At 44.5% G+C, this 16,982-nt stretch overlaps 1 protein-coding gene across 2 annotated transcripts in view; it reads right to left on the minus strand.

The window, feature by feature from the left end:
* The window catches only part of MICU1 (mitochondrial calcium uptake 1), a 117,729-nt gene that overhangs the window by 26,096 nt on the left and 74,651 nt on the right, over positions 1-16,982 (minus strand). For both annotated transcript variants that reach the window (XM_062580366.1, XM_062580365.1), the window contains exons 7-8: positions 16,655-16,737; positions 10,530-10,727 (exon numbers count right to left, since the gene is read on the minus strand). In XM_062580366.1, coding sequence (XP_062436350.1) covers positions 10,530-10,727; positions 16,655-16,737 — 281 coding nt within the window. The remainder of the gene's footprint in view (positions 1-10,529; positions 10,728-16,654; positions 16,738-16,982) is intronic.

Genomic DNA, 16,982 nt, shown 5'->3' on the forward strand with positions numbered 1-16,982 from the left:
TCAACCCCACCTGACAAACAAGAAGGTACGTTCCCCAAATAAACAAGCAGCTCCACTGAGCCTGAAGGACCGCTCGGCAGTAACTCCACCAGAAAACTAATAGAAAAATTGTTTCAGTGTGTTGGAAGCAGGAGATCTCCTAGGGAGCCAGGGCCCTGCAGACAACCAAGAAATACTCAAGGACAATAGCTACTGAGCCATTTTTTGGCATTCTTCATTACAAAAGACAGTGCCCCAGATCTGAAGGTTTTGACTTTTTCCCCCATGCATTAGTTATTATTTTATTTTTATTTTTTTTTAACTGGGGCTAATGTTTTCCCCCAATTTTGTCAAGCTGCTAAGGGCTAGGCACTATCACAGCCTTTAGGATGATGAAAGGAAAACAAATTGAAGCATTAGAGCTTGTCGCCACCACCAGCACTGATGGCCAGAAGTGAGGTGTAGCAGAGCACAGAGTTTGCGGTGGGATCCAACGTGCAGCCACACTGAAGCCGAGCTGTATCTCTATGGCTTTGTACACATACCCCGTTCCTCCCAAAATCTGGTGGAGGCTGTGACACAGCACAAGGGCTACACACCTAACACGTTAAAATTACTCTTCCTGGTTAAAAATCCCCCACATCTCTCGCCTGTGCATTGCCTGTCTGCACCTGCTGCAAAGACTTGGGCTACAGGCAAGCGCACAGTAGACCCAGCTCTGCACCACCCAAGAACCCCCCAGGCTAATGACTTAACAGGACAGCTGAAGCCCTCTGTACACAAGAGGGCCCCAAAGTTACCTTAAGACCACAAGACTTCACAAGCTGCAACAGAGAACTCCACTTACAAAGTAGTATCTTCTTTGGGCAGATTATACCACAATGCTCTTTCTCTCCGGCTCCACTGGACTTCTTCTAAACACATGGTCCCGGCCACAGCCAGACTCATGACCCTAACCCGAGCAGTACTTTGCTGCAAGACAGGTCCTGTGCAAAACTCTGGTTGTTCTTCAGCTCACACAGCCTGGAAATCAAGAGATCCCAGCACCAGCTGCCTCCATCTCAGGAGGAACAAGCTGCCCTCTCTGTGTTTGTAAAAACAATGCGGCACATTTCACCACTTCTGGCATGACACTGCTTCTCTTCAGGTCGTACACGGCTTTAGGAGATCGACGACGGAGTGAAACAGGGTGCCGGTCCCTTCTGCGCCACCCCTCCTGACGGCCATTCAAGTTGAGCTCATGCTCTTGGGAATCAGAGCAGCAAGATTACGGCAGAGGCAAGGGTATTACTGCCCCCCCCTTTAAAAAAAAAAAAAGAAAAGAAAAAAAAATCACAACGCTATTAACACCCAGCTACAGTAGGCTCAGGAGACCTCTATTCAGTATTACTGCTGAGGTATAACCCTCCCAGCAGCCCTGGGGCAGGAACTTTGAGAAATCAGCTCAGTTTGTGGTTTGGGACTTGAATATATACATATATTCCATCGATTTCCCACGACAGGACTACGAACCACCAAGCCACAGTGACAAAATTGAGCAGCGATGCTCTGCCACGGGCCTGATTGCAAGCCAGGGACTCCCTGAGACTCCTACCGAATTGCTTTTTTTATCCAATTATGTCCATACTTATTGCTGTGCTGCTCCAGAAGCACACGGGCTCACCGGAGAGTTACTGCGTGACCTTGCTGCGCTATAAACACAAAGACAGAATATGAAATGTGGTCACACCAGACAGGTTTAAAAGGGATATTAACCACACAAGTATCATGAAGCATAGCACTCGCACCGTGCAAAGGTCACTTTCTTGAAGTTTAGTTTTTTTCTCATTTTTTAGATGCATTATAAAATAAAATAATAATAAAAAAAAATCCCTGCACCAATCTTACACAAATTCAATATAGGTATCTCTGAAGTTCAAACTATTTGCAACAAGGCAACCTGGCAATATAATTTCTATTCCCTTTAAACACTCATTTTAACACAGTATCTAGCCATATTTTATCAGGCTTTTAATTCTATGGGGAAGGTCTCTCCTAAAGAGAAATCAAAACCTATACATGCCCTAAAATCTTTTATTTTAGAAGACTTTTAGTTTGTAGAGTGAAGCATTGAGGGATGATTTTTGAGCTCATTTATGCTGCTCAAACATACATCAACACCACAAATATTGCTAATATTAATTCCATCAGTTTAGGGGCATTTGAAAAAGGCGACCTGTTTTGAGACACTTGTGCACATACAATAAGGGCTCAAAAGCATCTGGGAAATGATGATTTGTAGGGTCGCATTCAGATTTGCAATATATGACCCTTTAAAACAGTATTTGCCCAAAGCTTTGTTTGACAAGCTGTAATACATTATTTATCTGCAAACTGCTGCAGTGCTGCCTCAGGTGACTGTTCCGGAGAAGCAAGTTGTCAGGATTTCTTGTCAAGTTGCATATTCAACTATGACAGGGGGAAAGAAAATTACCCCCCCTTCCCCAAATGCACAAGCCTCCTTGCTGCAAAGAAAAGGTTTTGGAGTAAATTGTAGCGTCTGCAAAGGCACAGGCAGGAGCACATCCATACTCCGGCCGCCTGACACAGAAATCCCAACAGATCAGGTGTTTGACAGCTGTTTTGGACATTTCGTTGACCTTGGCATTGCGCCGCTGCCTGCCAGAGGGGGAAAAATTAAATTCCAACCACCAGCAACTTGTTACAGTTGAACGAGCAATTTAAAAAGGTTACAAAAAGATGGCCAAACCTTAACTTCATCTTCGTGACCCAAAGTAACTTCTTGCCAGCGCTGAAAAGCTCTGCGTTCGGAAATGCCAGGGGGCGAGGGAAATGAACAGAAGCTGAAGGAGAGGAATCAGTACTTGCAAAAGAGTTTTTCCCAGAGGCAGCAGCACATCGCGGCTCTGGGAGCTTATCAAACACGCCTGGAAAACACCAGAGCCTGCAGGCATCCCAGCTCCGGAGGCATGGGGCACTCCATCGCACGCAGTCTCCGTGGAACAGGCACGTGCAAGAACCTTATAATAAAAAGAAAGTACAACTCTTCCTGCTTGTCACTGAGTTTACGTTGCTCCTGTTCGACCTCGCCGCTCAATTCACCAAGAAAAAGCCTGCAGCACTTTCCAACCCAGTCTCAGAAAGGAAACGGAGCGCCCGCTTTCCGCTCCTGCGTCGTTAACGCAGCAACGGTGGCGAAGCCGGGAGCGGAACTGAAGATGGCAACACGCAGAGGTAGAGAACAGCTCCGTCTTCAGAATTATAAAGGGGATTAAGAGTACAACAACTGAATTTGATCATAGAGCCGAAGGATGACGCCCAAGTGGAAGATACCCGGCACGAGAAGAGTTCATTTGAAAGTTGACAATCAGCAGTTTCGGTCTCCTCTTACCATCCAGGATTCATTTTTGTCTTTGTTTCAAGGTTGTGTTTAAGAAGCCAGCTGCCACTCTTGCCCTGGGAAGCAGGGAGCGCACACGGGGTGGAAGACGTTTCTTGGCTTTCTGTGGTTGCCACAGCGCGTTCCCCCTGCTCCGAGAGCTGCTGCACTTGCCGTCCATGGGAAGATGGAAAACTCACAGCGAAACAAGCTTCTCTGAAGGTCTGCTTTTATTTTGGTGCACTAATTGGGACACTACATACGAGTAACTGCTCCGCAACAAGAATAAAGCCTTGAAAGCTTCCCAGAGGGTTCCTCTCCTCTTTGCAGAGTGAAAAGCACAAAACCCAGCTTGTGTCCTACACATGCCGGACACAAGCTAGCTTGGACCCGATGCCTTCAGCACAGGGCTTCTCGGCCCAGGCTGATGCAGCTACACGGCTTCAGTCTCGACTGTCTGACCAACACTAATGTTCATGCAGATACCTCGATCTCTCCCCATTCACCTTTAGGCATTATCAGGCTTTCAGCTGACTCAGTTGCAGGCACATTACACAAGCTGCATATTCTGACGAGCTTATTCTTTCTACTTGATTGGTTTGGATATATGAGCCTCCAGACGCACACGTGTGACAACGGACTCAATCAAAAAAACCCTCTTAAAGTTTTATTTCCAGGGTATCCAACAAAACACCCCGCTATCCACCTTGGTGGAGCGCTCAGCAGCACTGCAGGAGCACGAGAGCCGATCCACGCACGCCTCGTAAATCACCCAGGGAGCCCTTCGTTAGCAAGCCCAACCCTCAGCCAACACTAACGATGCAATAAATACGGATCCTAATAACTTCCTCAACCCGCCCCCCCCCCCCCATGGAACTGCTGTATTGGCCACATTTTTAAACAACGGTTCGAATTCAGGAGAAAGGATACACCGCAGCGGGTGCGGTACGCAGATTTTATCACCGGGCATTGCGACGGCGCCTTTAATCAGGCACGAAGCATCTGTCCCAAATGAGGACGATGAAATATTCCCTGCCCGAGACATACGGTGTGCGTTCTACCTCATTGACTTTTGTAAGTATGAACAACGCTGGAAAGGACCCAGCAGGAAACGGTTTCAATGAATTTGCCATTTTGCTAATGCTTGGTGTGCTGCTCCGGTAAGGAATCGTCCTCATGGCTGTTTTCAGCCCCTTCTCTCTATTTTTCATGGTGATACACTGGAAAGCTCTGATGCGGTCGACGCTCTCCCTCCTTAAAGTAAAACGTTCCCGAAATTTATTTTTTCTTGTATTGAAACCAAACTCTTCCTGTTGCACATTTAAGCCTTTTATTACTTGCTCTCCTGTTACCTACTGACAAAAGCCATGAACCTCAGTTGTCTTTATGGAGACTGCTTGCATTTACTGCGGTAGTTAAATCTCCCGTCTGCCTTTCCTTTAAACTGCACATGCCAAGGCCTCATAACTTACTCTTACAGCCCTGGTTTCCCAACTTTTTTCTCCACAATAACATTCCTCCCTGAATTCTTACAGCAGTCTTGGGTTGACATCATGCGAAAACCTAACATCAGATTTTTCTCAATCCTAACCAAGGTGCTCCAGTCAATCTGGATGCTTCACGTGATCCTTTCCATCCACACCCCAAGAGAAAGCACACTGACAGCAGCTTTGCATTTCAGCACAAACAGGATTAGCTGCCCAGCTCAGCTGCCTGCCTAGAAATCCCCAGCACCCCCCGTTACACATTTCATGCTGGGCTGTGACTCCTCACCAGCAGGGCTTCCGAGTTGCCTGATACCAAGTGAATCACAGTGGTTAGTTAACTGGAGATGTCACAGAACTCTGCCATATGCAACACCTTGACGGTCACCAGTTTCCAAAGTAATCACCTCCATTTCTAGTCCCTAAGACTCCTAATACATGTTAAACACAGAAGTAGCAGCATGGAAATCTCTAGGCCTGGTAACTCCTCCCTAACTTGGTGCTAAACTGTCCATAGCTTTGTCCACCCCTGATGGCAGTAAGCACTTCTGGGAGGAAAAAAGCCTCTATGTCAAACTCCTCACTCAGTTCCTCTCCCCTCCTAGAGTAGTTTTAGATTATTGGCATTAATGTACCCAGAACCTCTTGCCAGGGGATGCTGAAGTGATACAGACAAGCATACGGTGCTCTTGGACTCAGGGATACGTATGTTCCCCAAATTCTCCCATTAGCTCACACCATCGTTCCCAACATGCTTCCACCAGCTGGGACCACACAAGAGAAAGGTTCAGGCTGAACTCGGCAGATGATGCCCTACGACGACAAGCTGGGTAGGAGGACCGCAGCAGGAAGCCTCCCTTCTGCACACAGATTTGGTCCTCCACCGATGTCTTCCGCGTCTCTTGGCTTTGCAGCATCCATCACATGGTTGAACCGGCAACCCACAAATGCACACTTGGTCTGTTGCCCTAGCAGAGGAAAAGCTCCTAGGCAACACAACAGACTAAAAATGAAAAAGCCAAGCTGCTCCTGGGTTTGTTTCAATTGCCTAAAGAGTGACTGCTTTTTAAAATCACGTTTTCAGTTGACGATTAACACTGCTTCTCCCTGCTCCGGGCTTTAGCTGTTCCTTCTTCCAGCAGCCATCGCTTGTCCTTCACCTTCCCTGATTTCACTGCCATCCTCCCACCAGCTCCAAGCCCAGCTACAGCACTTCTGCTCCTTGTGCTCTCCAGAGTAGAGATTGTAAAGCCACGCAGCAAGTTCAGGGAGATGCACGTGACTCAGGCTGACTCCTCCTGATTTTACATTCTGATCTCTCACATCTTGGATTAGCTTTTGCGATGAGCACAAGACCTAAAAAGTGAATTTCAGGATTTCTGTATTTAACAATCAGCTCGTCCTCCACTCTTTTCCCATAGGTCTCTGAACAGTTTCGAAGAATAGTTTTAATATCTAACCATGATGGAGATTACCATAAGGGCAATTTAATCTTGTGCAACCTCAGTAGGAAAGTGACCTCCAAAATTTGGGTTATAGGCCCTGGCTTACAAAGCTTAATCGGTTCAACACTGCCAGTATGCATTTTTCAGGCTACTCACAACAATTAATGTACGTACCTTTTCTTTCACCTAAATTCCCACATCTGTGACTCATTACTGCAAACTTAGATGTCTGTGTCAATTACTGAAAAGCTGTAGCTGTCTGCAAGGCCATGTAAAAACAAGAGAACCACAAAAATCTTGAGGAAGATGGTGCTAATTTTTAATACTCGGTACAGGACTCTGCAGAACTCAGCTGCTAACTACCGCAGCTCTGGAGATTCAGAGCAGAAAGGTACTTCTTATGGACTTCAGTTACTACCCTAGAACTAGGCTGTGAAGTATTAGAAGTGTCTTTCTGAAACAAAAGAAAATAAATTAAGACAGAGTTTAAATCCAAAAAGATTTAAGACTTCCTAACAAGATGTGTGCCAATGCAATAGGATGACATTGTCCATAACATCTTCTTGATAAAATAAATTTAAAAAATAATAATAATTTTAAAAAAAGCAATCCAAGAAACAACTGTCACATTGGTCATGAAAACAGAAGTTTCCAGGTTAAAGAAGCTACTGTGATCATCTCACATCACCCATCACAGAACACACACAAAATGAATGATTTGCCGGAAAACAGCATCCCTGATCCGAGGGAGAACAAAGCCTTATGTTTAAGCATAAGGACACACATCTGCATAAGGACCCGAGCAAAGACTAAGTGTCCTCAATGAGTAGCTCTCAGAGAAATGATGTGCTATAGAAAACTCATAGCAAGTATTTTGGAAAAAACTCCTTCACTAAGATTTTATGCCATAGGCACTTAGCCCATGGCTGGCAATAGACTGAGTGGAGGGCTACACGAAAACAAGACTGAGTATTGAGATTAAATTGCTGCTATTCACAGGCTTTTGCTTGCCTTTCAGAGAGCAAAGTAGTGACAAAGGTGTGAAGAACACAGTTTTAACTTACGTCTTCTCTACATATACTTACGGAATCATACCAAAATTGAGGCTGGAACTTCTCCTGCTCCACTAAGGACACAGAAATACCTAGGACAGGTACTAACAAGCGGAGATAGGATAAACTATGATGTCAAGTTCTATCCATCTTATTAACTCACAGAAGAATATCATACAAAAAGCACCATTCAAGCAAAACACTACGTGTCCTAATAGGACACAACACTTCCTAGCACGGGCACCAATTTCCTACGATATGGATAAATAATAGGTTTCAATTTGGTTTTACATCTCTCCTGTGAGCCACCTCTCCAGAACCACCTTGCATGCAATTGCTGATCTGAAAGACTATTAAGCAGTGAGGGAGGAACAAAACAGGAGAACAACTGAAAGCAGCCAAACCACAAAAAAGTTTTAATAAACCATTAAAAGCTTCTGTTTTCCCTCTAGCCACAATTACTTCTCTCATTTTGCCCTTCTACTACTTAGCCGATTGCTGAGTTCTCATAAAACGATGGAAAATACGCTTTCATCACAAAACAAGCAGAAGGGCAGAAGCAAACACCAGGCCATGGTTACTTAAGCATGGTGTCAGCATTTCATCCACAAAGAACATGGAAATGTTCAGGGCTTCATCTGATCTAACTGCTCTGAGAAAGTTTCAATTCAGTCTTATGAGGAAACATGCATCAATTTTTCTTACGTAAAAAAGTGAACTAAAGCCACTAACAAGAAACTGGGTTCAGCTAGTCGCAAAGCATTGTCAGCTTTACAGTCAGCAAAAGAAACAAATTCTAAAGTACATTAACCACAGGACATGTCTAGATTCCCGAGCCCAAAGGGAAAATAGCTTTAAAGAAGTCTTAAAGTAGTTCGTTTTTGTTTTTAAAGAAAAATCTGGGTGTCCCAGTTTGAGGACAGAGGACTGAGCCACTCAGCGGCTGCACCACAGTCCCAGATAATACTGTGAAACGTTGGTTTCCCCTAAGCCTATTCTAAAGATGTTTGCAAAAAGAATTTTTTTAAAACAGTTTTCACATTAATACAGCAGCCTCACACCGCGTACTAATTTAAGTCACTAAAAGAGGACTTAGATCAGGGTATGCTGGAGGATTCATCTGAACTGGTAGATCCATCACCAACTTCTCCTTTTAAATGCCCACAGGTAACCAAGTTACTCTAAGAGAAAGAGCCAAAGATGACCTTTGAGGACAACCAAGCACCGGCCATTTGCCACCCGGAGAAAGGAACCGTGCTTGCATGTTCATCGCCTAGAGACAGACAAAACAAGGGAAGATGATCAGAAATTACCCAAGTGAGTTATTCGCTGCTCTATAGCACAGATATTTCCCAACACCATTTCTCACACACTTCTGATTCATGCAGGTCAAAGTAAATACTTGAGAAATGTTTCTTCACTGTTGTGTTTTCATAAATGGCCAAATCCATAAAAGCATTCCTTGAAAAGGGAACAGACATTCGCTAGACATTACTGTGAAAAGCAGCTTAACTGTGAACAAAAACATCAAATGTGAAGCAGAGGAGAAGATGGGAGATAATGTCAAAAGAGATAAAAGCAGGAGAGGGGAGAGGCTAAGTTATGCAACGCTAGGGAAAGAAATAGGTCTGTACTGCCTAAAGTCAGGCACTAATATCAGGAACTCAAAAAATACTTCGGTAGAAGTATTGTCTTTGCATAGGTTGATTTTCAGGTGAAACAAGAGTATCAGAAATGCTAGCCCTAGCATAAACCGTGTTCAAATGTGTTGTCATACATTCAGTAACTAAGCATTTATGATATCATTAACTTACCAGTAAGCAAACACCATCTACTATCCCCAATTAACAAATAACTCGTCAGCAACAGCTAGAAAGGCAACTAGTACATGCCAGAAAGAATCACACTTGACTTCAAATCATTAATAACTGAGTTAGTACCTCTTCTTCCTGTGTGTTCTGCAGCAGTTGAGTACTGCAACACTAAATAACCCTACTGCTTTATTATTAGATAGGTGGGAACGCATGCAGGGGGCATACTACTTCAGCCCAGGGCTGGAAACACTTCAGTGCCTGCTTATCGCCTGACCTTGCAGTGAAAAACAAGCAGGAAAACAGAGCAAGTTGATAACGAAGGATGGAACCGTCTATTTCTCTTTCCGTCTACTTCGAATTTCATCTTGTGTCTCTTAACCTTAACGATTACTTCATTCATTCTCGGTTCATAGAAACACTGAAGAATTGACACGCTCCAGCCTACGAGGAGTGTCTTCCTCCACCAACGTACTCCCCACGCAAACACACAGTCATACCACTGGACCTTACCAAACAGCTAGATTAAACAAGTTAACTGAAAAAACACTTCAATAAGTTATTAGTCCTTAAGGCTTTACTAAAGTTAAAAATCAAAAAGGGAGTAAATTGAGGTTATAGTTACCAGTTTCCAAGTGATTGAGTAACAGCAGCTTCAAAAGATCCTGCTCATTAGCTAAACTGCATAAACTGGCCGTACGTATGTTCATACATCAGCTAAAAGCATTAGTGAATTCCTACTACTGACTTAACAGGTTGCAAAGAGTTCTTTTTGTGCACAAAATCCTCATTTCTGACATAAGAGAACCCGTTTTTGATCAAGCCCAGTCCAATCCATAAGCTTTCTATCACAAAAGATGCTGTTTTAAACTGAATCAATCTCATCTGGGACCTGAGAGAGAGAGAGAGAGAGTGCTCAAGAAATCCCCTGTTGCTATTTTCGTACTCACTTTAATCAAAAGCAGAAAATTTTGAAGCTCAAAGCTTAAATTCAGGGTGCGCAACTAGGAGGAGAAGACTGGGAGCATCTGTTGACTCATGGTAACGCAAAGAAAACAGGTGGTGTTTGATTCAGTGGAAAGGCAGAGGATTCAGAACTGAGGCACAAAACTTCACATAACCTGTGTTAATGCATAATGGGGGTCACATAACAGAGACCGTATATTTAGCAGGATTCAAAGGCAGCTTCAATATTCATGGTGCAGAAACACTCAGAATAAGAAGTAAACAAAGGAGGAAAAAAAAAAACACACACACACACTAAGAGCTCTGCAAGTTCCTTCAAGGCACTAGCCACTCACTAGGACCTACACAGCAGGTTTCCAACATCACGGTCCTCCCTGCACTACCCTCTCCGCATATGTAAGAAGAATCCAAACCTCGAGCTTCAGAATGTCATGCTGAAGTTTGCGCTGGAAGTCCAGGAAGTGAGAGATGGTGAGCTTCCCCTTCAGATCAGCTCCAAAGAAGTAGGTCGTAAGGGCAGAGTTGAACCCAGTTTTCAGTGTGTTTCCAGTTGTGGAGCGGTCTCTGTGGCGCATGCCCATGCTGGTTTGGGAGCGAATGATGCTCTGCACCTAAAAATAAGAGGGAGGGCATTAGCATCAGAAAATACTACTGGGGCTGACCAAACATCATTATGAATTATGCCAGCTCAGGCATGTGCTGCACTGGACCATCCTCTGGTTCGCATTTTTTTTTTCCTTCCCCCCCCCCCCCCCGAAATAATTAATTCTCAAAGGATATCACAACCCAAAAACCTGACTTAACCTTGGCTTTGGGTTTTTTCAGCTCTGTTAAAAAAGAAAAAAAAGTAGAAAATGCTTAAATCACATTTTATGATACAGTTCACCTGGTTTACAAATACCGATTTGAGAGCTGGCACTAGCCCTGGTCAGCAGAGAGCAGTGAAGTCCTCAGTGAAGGCATTGCTGGAGGGAAGGCAGCAGCACATTTTTGAGGTTTCGCATCCCACCGCAGCGAGCGATAGCCCAAAATGCACTGAACATAATGAATGAGCTACTGTGGGCTGAACTGGCTCAGGCGGGCTGCGCAGGTAAGAAGATGCACCCAGCTGCCAGCACCCAGACGTGCCAACACCGTGCTGTACCCAACTTCACGCTCCCTCCAGCAAGAGGAACGCCATCTCCAGCAAGCCTTTCCCAAGCACCGCTGATGCCTGTGCCAAACAGATACCAAGTAAACAGCACCTGTATCACCCTGGATTTGCATTTTTGCAATGCTATTTGAAAGAACCTTTTGCGAGATCTGCCCACTCTACGTATTAGTTCCTATCCTCTACTTCAATTCTCTTCTCTTGACCGCATATTTTAGTAGACACCAGCTCTAGCTAGCTCACACGGCATACCCTTTTCCCTTAGGCAGGGAAACTGGTTTTCTACCAGCGTGCATTCTCACATTGCTCCCGATACCCTCTGCCAGGGGATTTAAGCTGCTCTGTCCCTCCGACTGTGCTGCAAGCTGAGCTAAAGGCTGACCAGTGTCAAGCTCCCAGCAAACGAAAGGCTCTTCCAAAAATCCTGCCGACCACAAGTAGCCCAGATAGAAGCCCAGCTGAAGCGCCAGCAGAACAACAAATAATGCAAAAATATCCGAGTTACCAGCAGACTGAGATCATACATATCTGTACAAGCGCAGAAGAGCATGAAATCAAACACTGCAACAACTGTAACCTGCACAAGCCCTTCTCGAAGAAGGGCCCAGGGAATCGGAGCAGACCACTCGACATGCTGCTCAGTGCTGCGGCTGCAAGCTAAGTAAAACACCCAGAGGCTGAGGAGTCACGGGCAGAGAGAGGCTGCGGAGATCGATATTTGGCCGTTATATACGGCCCTGTCTTTAAGAAAGACTAGGGCTCACAAAGGAGAAGCACTGAATTTATTGCGGGGCTGAAAAAGGACGCCTCGGTCAGGGTCTTCCACAGCTCAGCCTGCTTCGTTTACTGGAAAGCAGCCTGGGAACGACGCTTTGATTGCGCCCTCTATGCATTTTCACACGGAGAAGATGCTGGATCATAAAAGGCTTCCTCATCGCGCAGAAGAAACGTGGAAAACAACAGCCTGAGGCTGCGGGCAGGCAGACGGAGGCCGAGGCAAGGTGTGCATTGAGCAGCTCGGCTGCTCAGCGCCTAGAACCAGCCACGCGGGCAACAGCGGTGGCCTCATGCCTCGAGCTTTCAGCGACACGCTGCCCCATCCAAAGGCTCTCCGGGCTCTCTAGGCAAAAGAGCCACAGCATTTCCATCAGCAAAGATGGCAGGGGAGGAAGAGATCCTAAAACCTACCTGGGATTCGAGCTCCTAGGAGCGCCGACGGAGGCACCCCGCGTCATCGGCACGGCAGAAAGGCCCTCGCGAACCACCGTGCCAGGGCTCGGGCAGCCCCAGCAAACACATCACCCCATCCCCACGCAGGCTCATTAAGCTCCATCTTACAATTAAATTCCCCCCTGCCCACGTGTTTATTGAGTAATGACACCCCTCTCGGCCTTCGCTTTGCTCAGCTAAACACGCACTCATCTGCTCGTTCCATTTCTCAAGTATCCTGGGAGCCCTTCCCCGCTAAAACCCCGCTAAACCCCCCAAGCGCCGCCCAGCATCCGGCGTACCGCAAGCCCGCGCAGGGGAACCACTTGCGGCACAGCAGCCCAAGGGGCTTTCCAAAGCCAACCCCAAAGCTGCTGCTTTGCCTTCGGCCTCTTCCTCCTCCTCACGCTGACAAAAGTTCGAGGGAGGAAAGAAGGAAAAGTCACACAACAGTTGCAAAAGGCTTTAGCTATGAATAGGACCCCAGAACCGTGTTATCACAGGATGCGGCAGCAAGTTAAGTTTTCCTTTACAAGCGAGCGAGCGCTGGAACAAGCCGAAGGGCAGGCTCGAGAGAGCACCGCGTTTTCCTGCACGCCGCCCCTGAAACGCCGTCTCTCACTAGCCATCACCAGCTCTTCTTCCACTACAAGGGACAGCAAGACAAGGTAGAAAAGCACAAAACATGAACAGAGATTTTTTTTTCCTCCTCCTTAAAGTACGTGCCATAATGCGAGGAAGGATTTCGCCCTTTGGTTTGCAATGGCACCATAAATAGCAACTCCTTATTTTGTTTTGTGCTCCATTTTAACTGCAAGTCCTGCACGCACATTTTGGAAGAAAACATTTATAAACTCTGCGTGAGGCAATGCAGTTTATGACTGGCTTCAAAATCTGCCTCTTTCTGCAGAGCTGAACGTTTACCACGCTGCAGACTGCTTTAGAGAGCATCTTCTCTGATGTTATTATATACGGTACAGTATACCACGGTCATGCCTGAGCCCTCTGTTTCCCTTCCCATAAATAAAAATGATCAGGCAGTTTAGAAACCTGTTTGTGGCACTGGAGGCAAAAATGATCTGGCTCGTCCCCATTTTGAGTAATTCTTCTAAAACAAAAGAAAAATGCAGCAACTAATGCGAGAAGTCCTGCTCGAGTCCCACCAGTGCCATCTTCCCCCACATCTCATCGATCATACAGTGATTCTGCAGAGATGCTTCATGCTCTTTTTCACGTATAACCAATCCAAGTGCTGAGGATGTTTCATCTTTTGTACCAGCCAAGGGATTGGGGGGGGAAGGGGAGGGGAAAAAAAAAAAAAATCAATAAAAACAGTTAAACAAAGTTGTTTGAAGTAAAGCTGCAAGTTAACTGTTTTTCATCCAACTTTTTAATTAAAATAGAACAGTAAACTAAACTCATGGGCAACACACTGGAGGATGAAAAGTTAAAGCTGACAGCGATGCAGGAAAACTATTTACAGCTGTACACTGACTATATGCATCAACAACAAAAACACCGAGACTCTTCAGGGAAGCACAAGAAACTCAGGATTTCGTCAGTCAGCTAAGCCTCTGATTTGCCTGCCTATTAGCTGAATTACTCCGAATAATTTCGTTTCTTGATGATGCATACTTTTAAAGTCTCTCCCAAAGCCTGCCATTCTTGATGCTCTTCCTAGGGCATTTTCACAAAGTAATACAAAAAACTTTTTACACAATTATATATGTACCTCCCCCTGAAGCTATATGTTTGTTTTAATTTGGTTCGCAAAGTGCCTCCAGTCAGTTATGCTGGTATCTGCAAAAAGCAGATGGCAGCAATTTGCTTTCACCATTCACTTGGGACACGATGCTTACATTCTCAAACGGTTCTTCTTACTTCAGTACGGCTGGTTTCTTCTCACTCGCCAGAACAGTTCCTTCATTCTCCGACTGGAAAGCTCTGGTTCTACTACTTTTTTTTTTTAAGGTCAGTCTTCACCAAAATATACTGGCAGTATACTAAACAGTAACATAACTCTCATATTCACAGTGTTACAAATAACAAGCTTAACAAAAACACATTCCTCTTGCTAAAGATTTGTATGCCTTAATGCACATATAAAATTTCCTTTGCCTACCAGATGATTTGAGATTAATTCTGTTTTGCATCATCTTTCATCTTCAGAGCACTTAAAACACCCATCCTCAAGAACGTTCTCTCTTAATTTACCTACGTAATAAAAAAGCTAAACATGACACCTGAATTAATATTTTGGCTTTGCTGTATTTTCAGTAGACGATTAACCACTTCCTACTTTAAGCTCATTTATCTTCACAACTGATTTCACTTGTAGAACATTAATAACTACTGCAAAATATTTCTTGAATTGTCAAATATCATCAGATGGCTGTGGTGGAGCATTACATTTATGTACTATGCAAACAGGAGGAAGAAGGGTATTCTTGACTCGGGGAAACAGGAAACCCAGTTTTTCAAAGCTAAATCAGCAGTTTTCAGAGAGGCAGAACATCACAGCACAATAACCTGGACAAAACTCTGTATTCAGATTTGCACTTGGAGGAAAATGAATAAACTCACAGGTTTCTATTGCAAAGAACATCATTCTGGAAGTAAAAACACTCCACGCTCCCGATAACTTAGTCTGCATCTACAAGCATGCAGTTAACCAAATATATTACGCAGCTCTGGAACAGATCAATAATAATGGAAGCAAATCCACAAGTAGTAATTTAAAGACAAGCACAGAAGATTTGGAATGGGGGAAATAAGTCCAGCAGACCCACTTTGCCAATAGTTCTCCCCATTTAAAGCACATGCCCCAAGCACAGCCTCTCAGAGATGCTTCTGAAGTGATCTAGTCATTCAACCAACCTACGAGGAAGAAGCTGCAGTCGGAGACAGCCCTTCCTCCAGCATAAAAACCGTGGGAGCCGGTTATTTGTCCGATGAGCCTGGCGCTGCCTTTGCACAGGAGCAACAGCTCCCCGGTGCCTGTTAAACACATCACCCTGAGATACGTGAGCTCACACGGTGCCGGGGCCCCGCAAATACGAGCTAGCTCACTGGCGTATGCTGCGGGGACTCTTCGTATTAGAGTACTGGTACTGGAAAACCTCAGTCTCATCACAGCTTGACACTATTGAATTATGCTTTTGTATATATTTTCCTTCAACAGTGCTGTTTCAAAACGAAATGAAATCCATTTGAAAAACAGCCAGTCACAGACAAAAGAAATATACTTGCACATCAGCAGAAAGTAGTAGTAACAGATGAACAGCAAATAGCAAGCTATTTTTTGCTTCCCTTTCCTCTCCTTTCTTGGGTTTTGCTCAGTCCTTTCCATCCAAATTGCAAGTTACCTCTTTGCAAACACATTTACCTTTTCTTTCACAAGTGGCACAAATGTAGAGCATTGCTCTCCCAGCACTTGCTAGTGTCTAGATCTTTATGAGTTTCTACCTAAATTACGATAAAGGAAAACACCACGCTTCTGCCCGGGGACAGCCTCCGGAGGTCGGCTCTTTCCCTAGCAACAGCTCAAGTCTCTGATCAATCCTCACCCTAATGCTGTCAGGAATCTTACCTTGCAGGAAGAACTCGGCCCACACGATCGACACAAGTAACTTCATGTTTAATTTTTAAAAAGTCACTTTGCATCAAAGTCACTGGTGGCAATACATCACAAGAAGCCGGGGAAACAATAGATGAAAATAGGCTCTCAAAAACATGCTTTTAGAGTACATTGAAATAGATGGATAAATTCTTCTGCCAGGTAAAATAAATCTGGTTCTACTCTAAAAACAACCCGCAAAAGTTACAAGCACAGTAAAAGCTGTGGAAGACAATAGGGTCAAAAACCTCTGATACCACTAGAGCGAAAATCTTTATGTGATTTGGAAGTGACACCATGTAAAGACACTTCTATGACAAAGTCACAGGGAACTGGAGTTGATACTTATAATTGTCCTGGTCAAATGAGAAATTCCATGTTGAAATACCCTTTTTTTTGTTGTTGCTTAAAAAAAAGAAAAAAAAGCATCGAGGCAGCATAGTAGAGCACAGAGGGAAAAAAGCCATAACCTACTAGCAATAACCACAAACATCAATGACAGTAACATCACAGGAGTGTCAAGAGGCTGTAGTTTTAAGACGTCAACCTGTCATTCAACTTGCCTGCTCAAACTCTTCCATGTCCACTTCACCATCACCGTTCAGATCAAACATCTTAAAGGCGATCTCAAAATTCCTCTGGGGAGCTGCATAAAAAAAATAGGATTATCACAGCAGAACAACAACTAGCAAAAAACAAAACCACATAAATGAGGCACAGGTTGGAAAATAAGTTCAAAATTACTATCTAAAAGCAATTTTCAATCATTTTCGTGATTTTAATCAGAAAATGCAGTTTCTCGTATTTTGCTTAAGAGCTATCTTGCATTTTATTCAATCAGTGCTTTTCTTCTCCTTGGAAGTGCAACTCCCAGCTACCAGCTCCATAGTG

The sequence above is a fragment of the Rhea pennata genome, chromosome 7, assembly GCF_028389875.1.
Source record: "Rhea pennata isolate bPtePen1 chromosome 7, bPtePen1.pri, whole genome shotgun sequence".
NCBI lineage: Eukaryota > Metazoa > Chordata > Aves > Rheiformes > Rheidae > Rhea > Rhea pennata.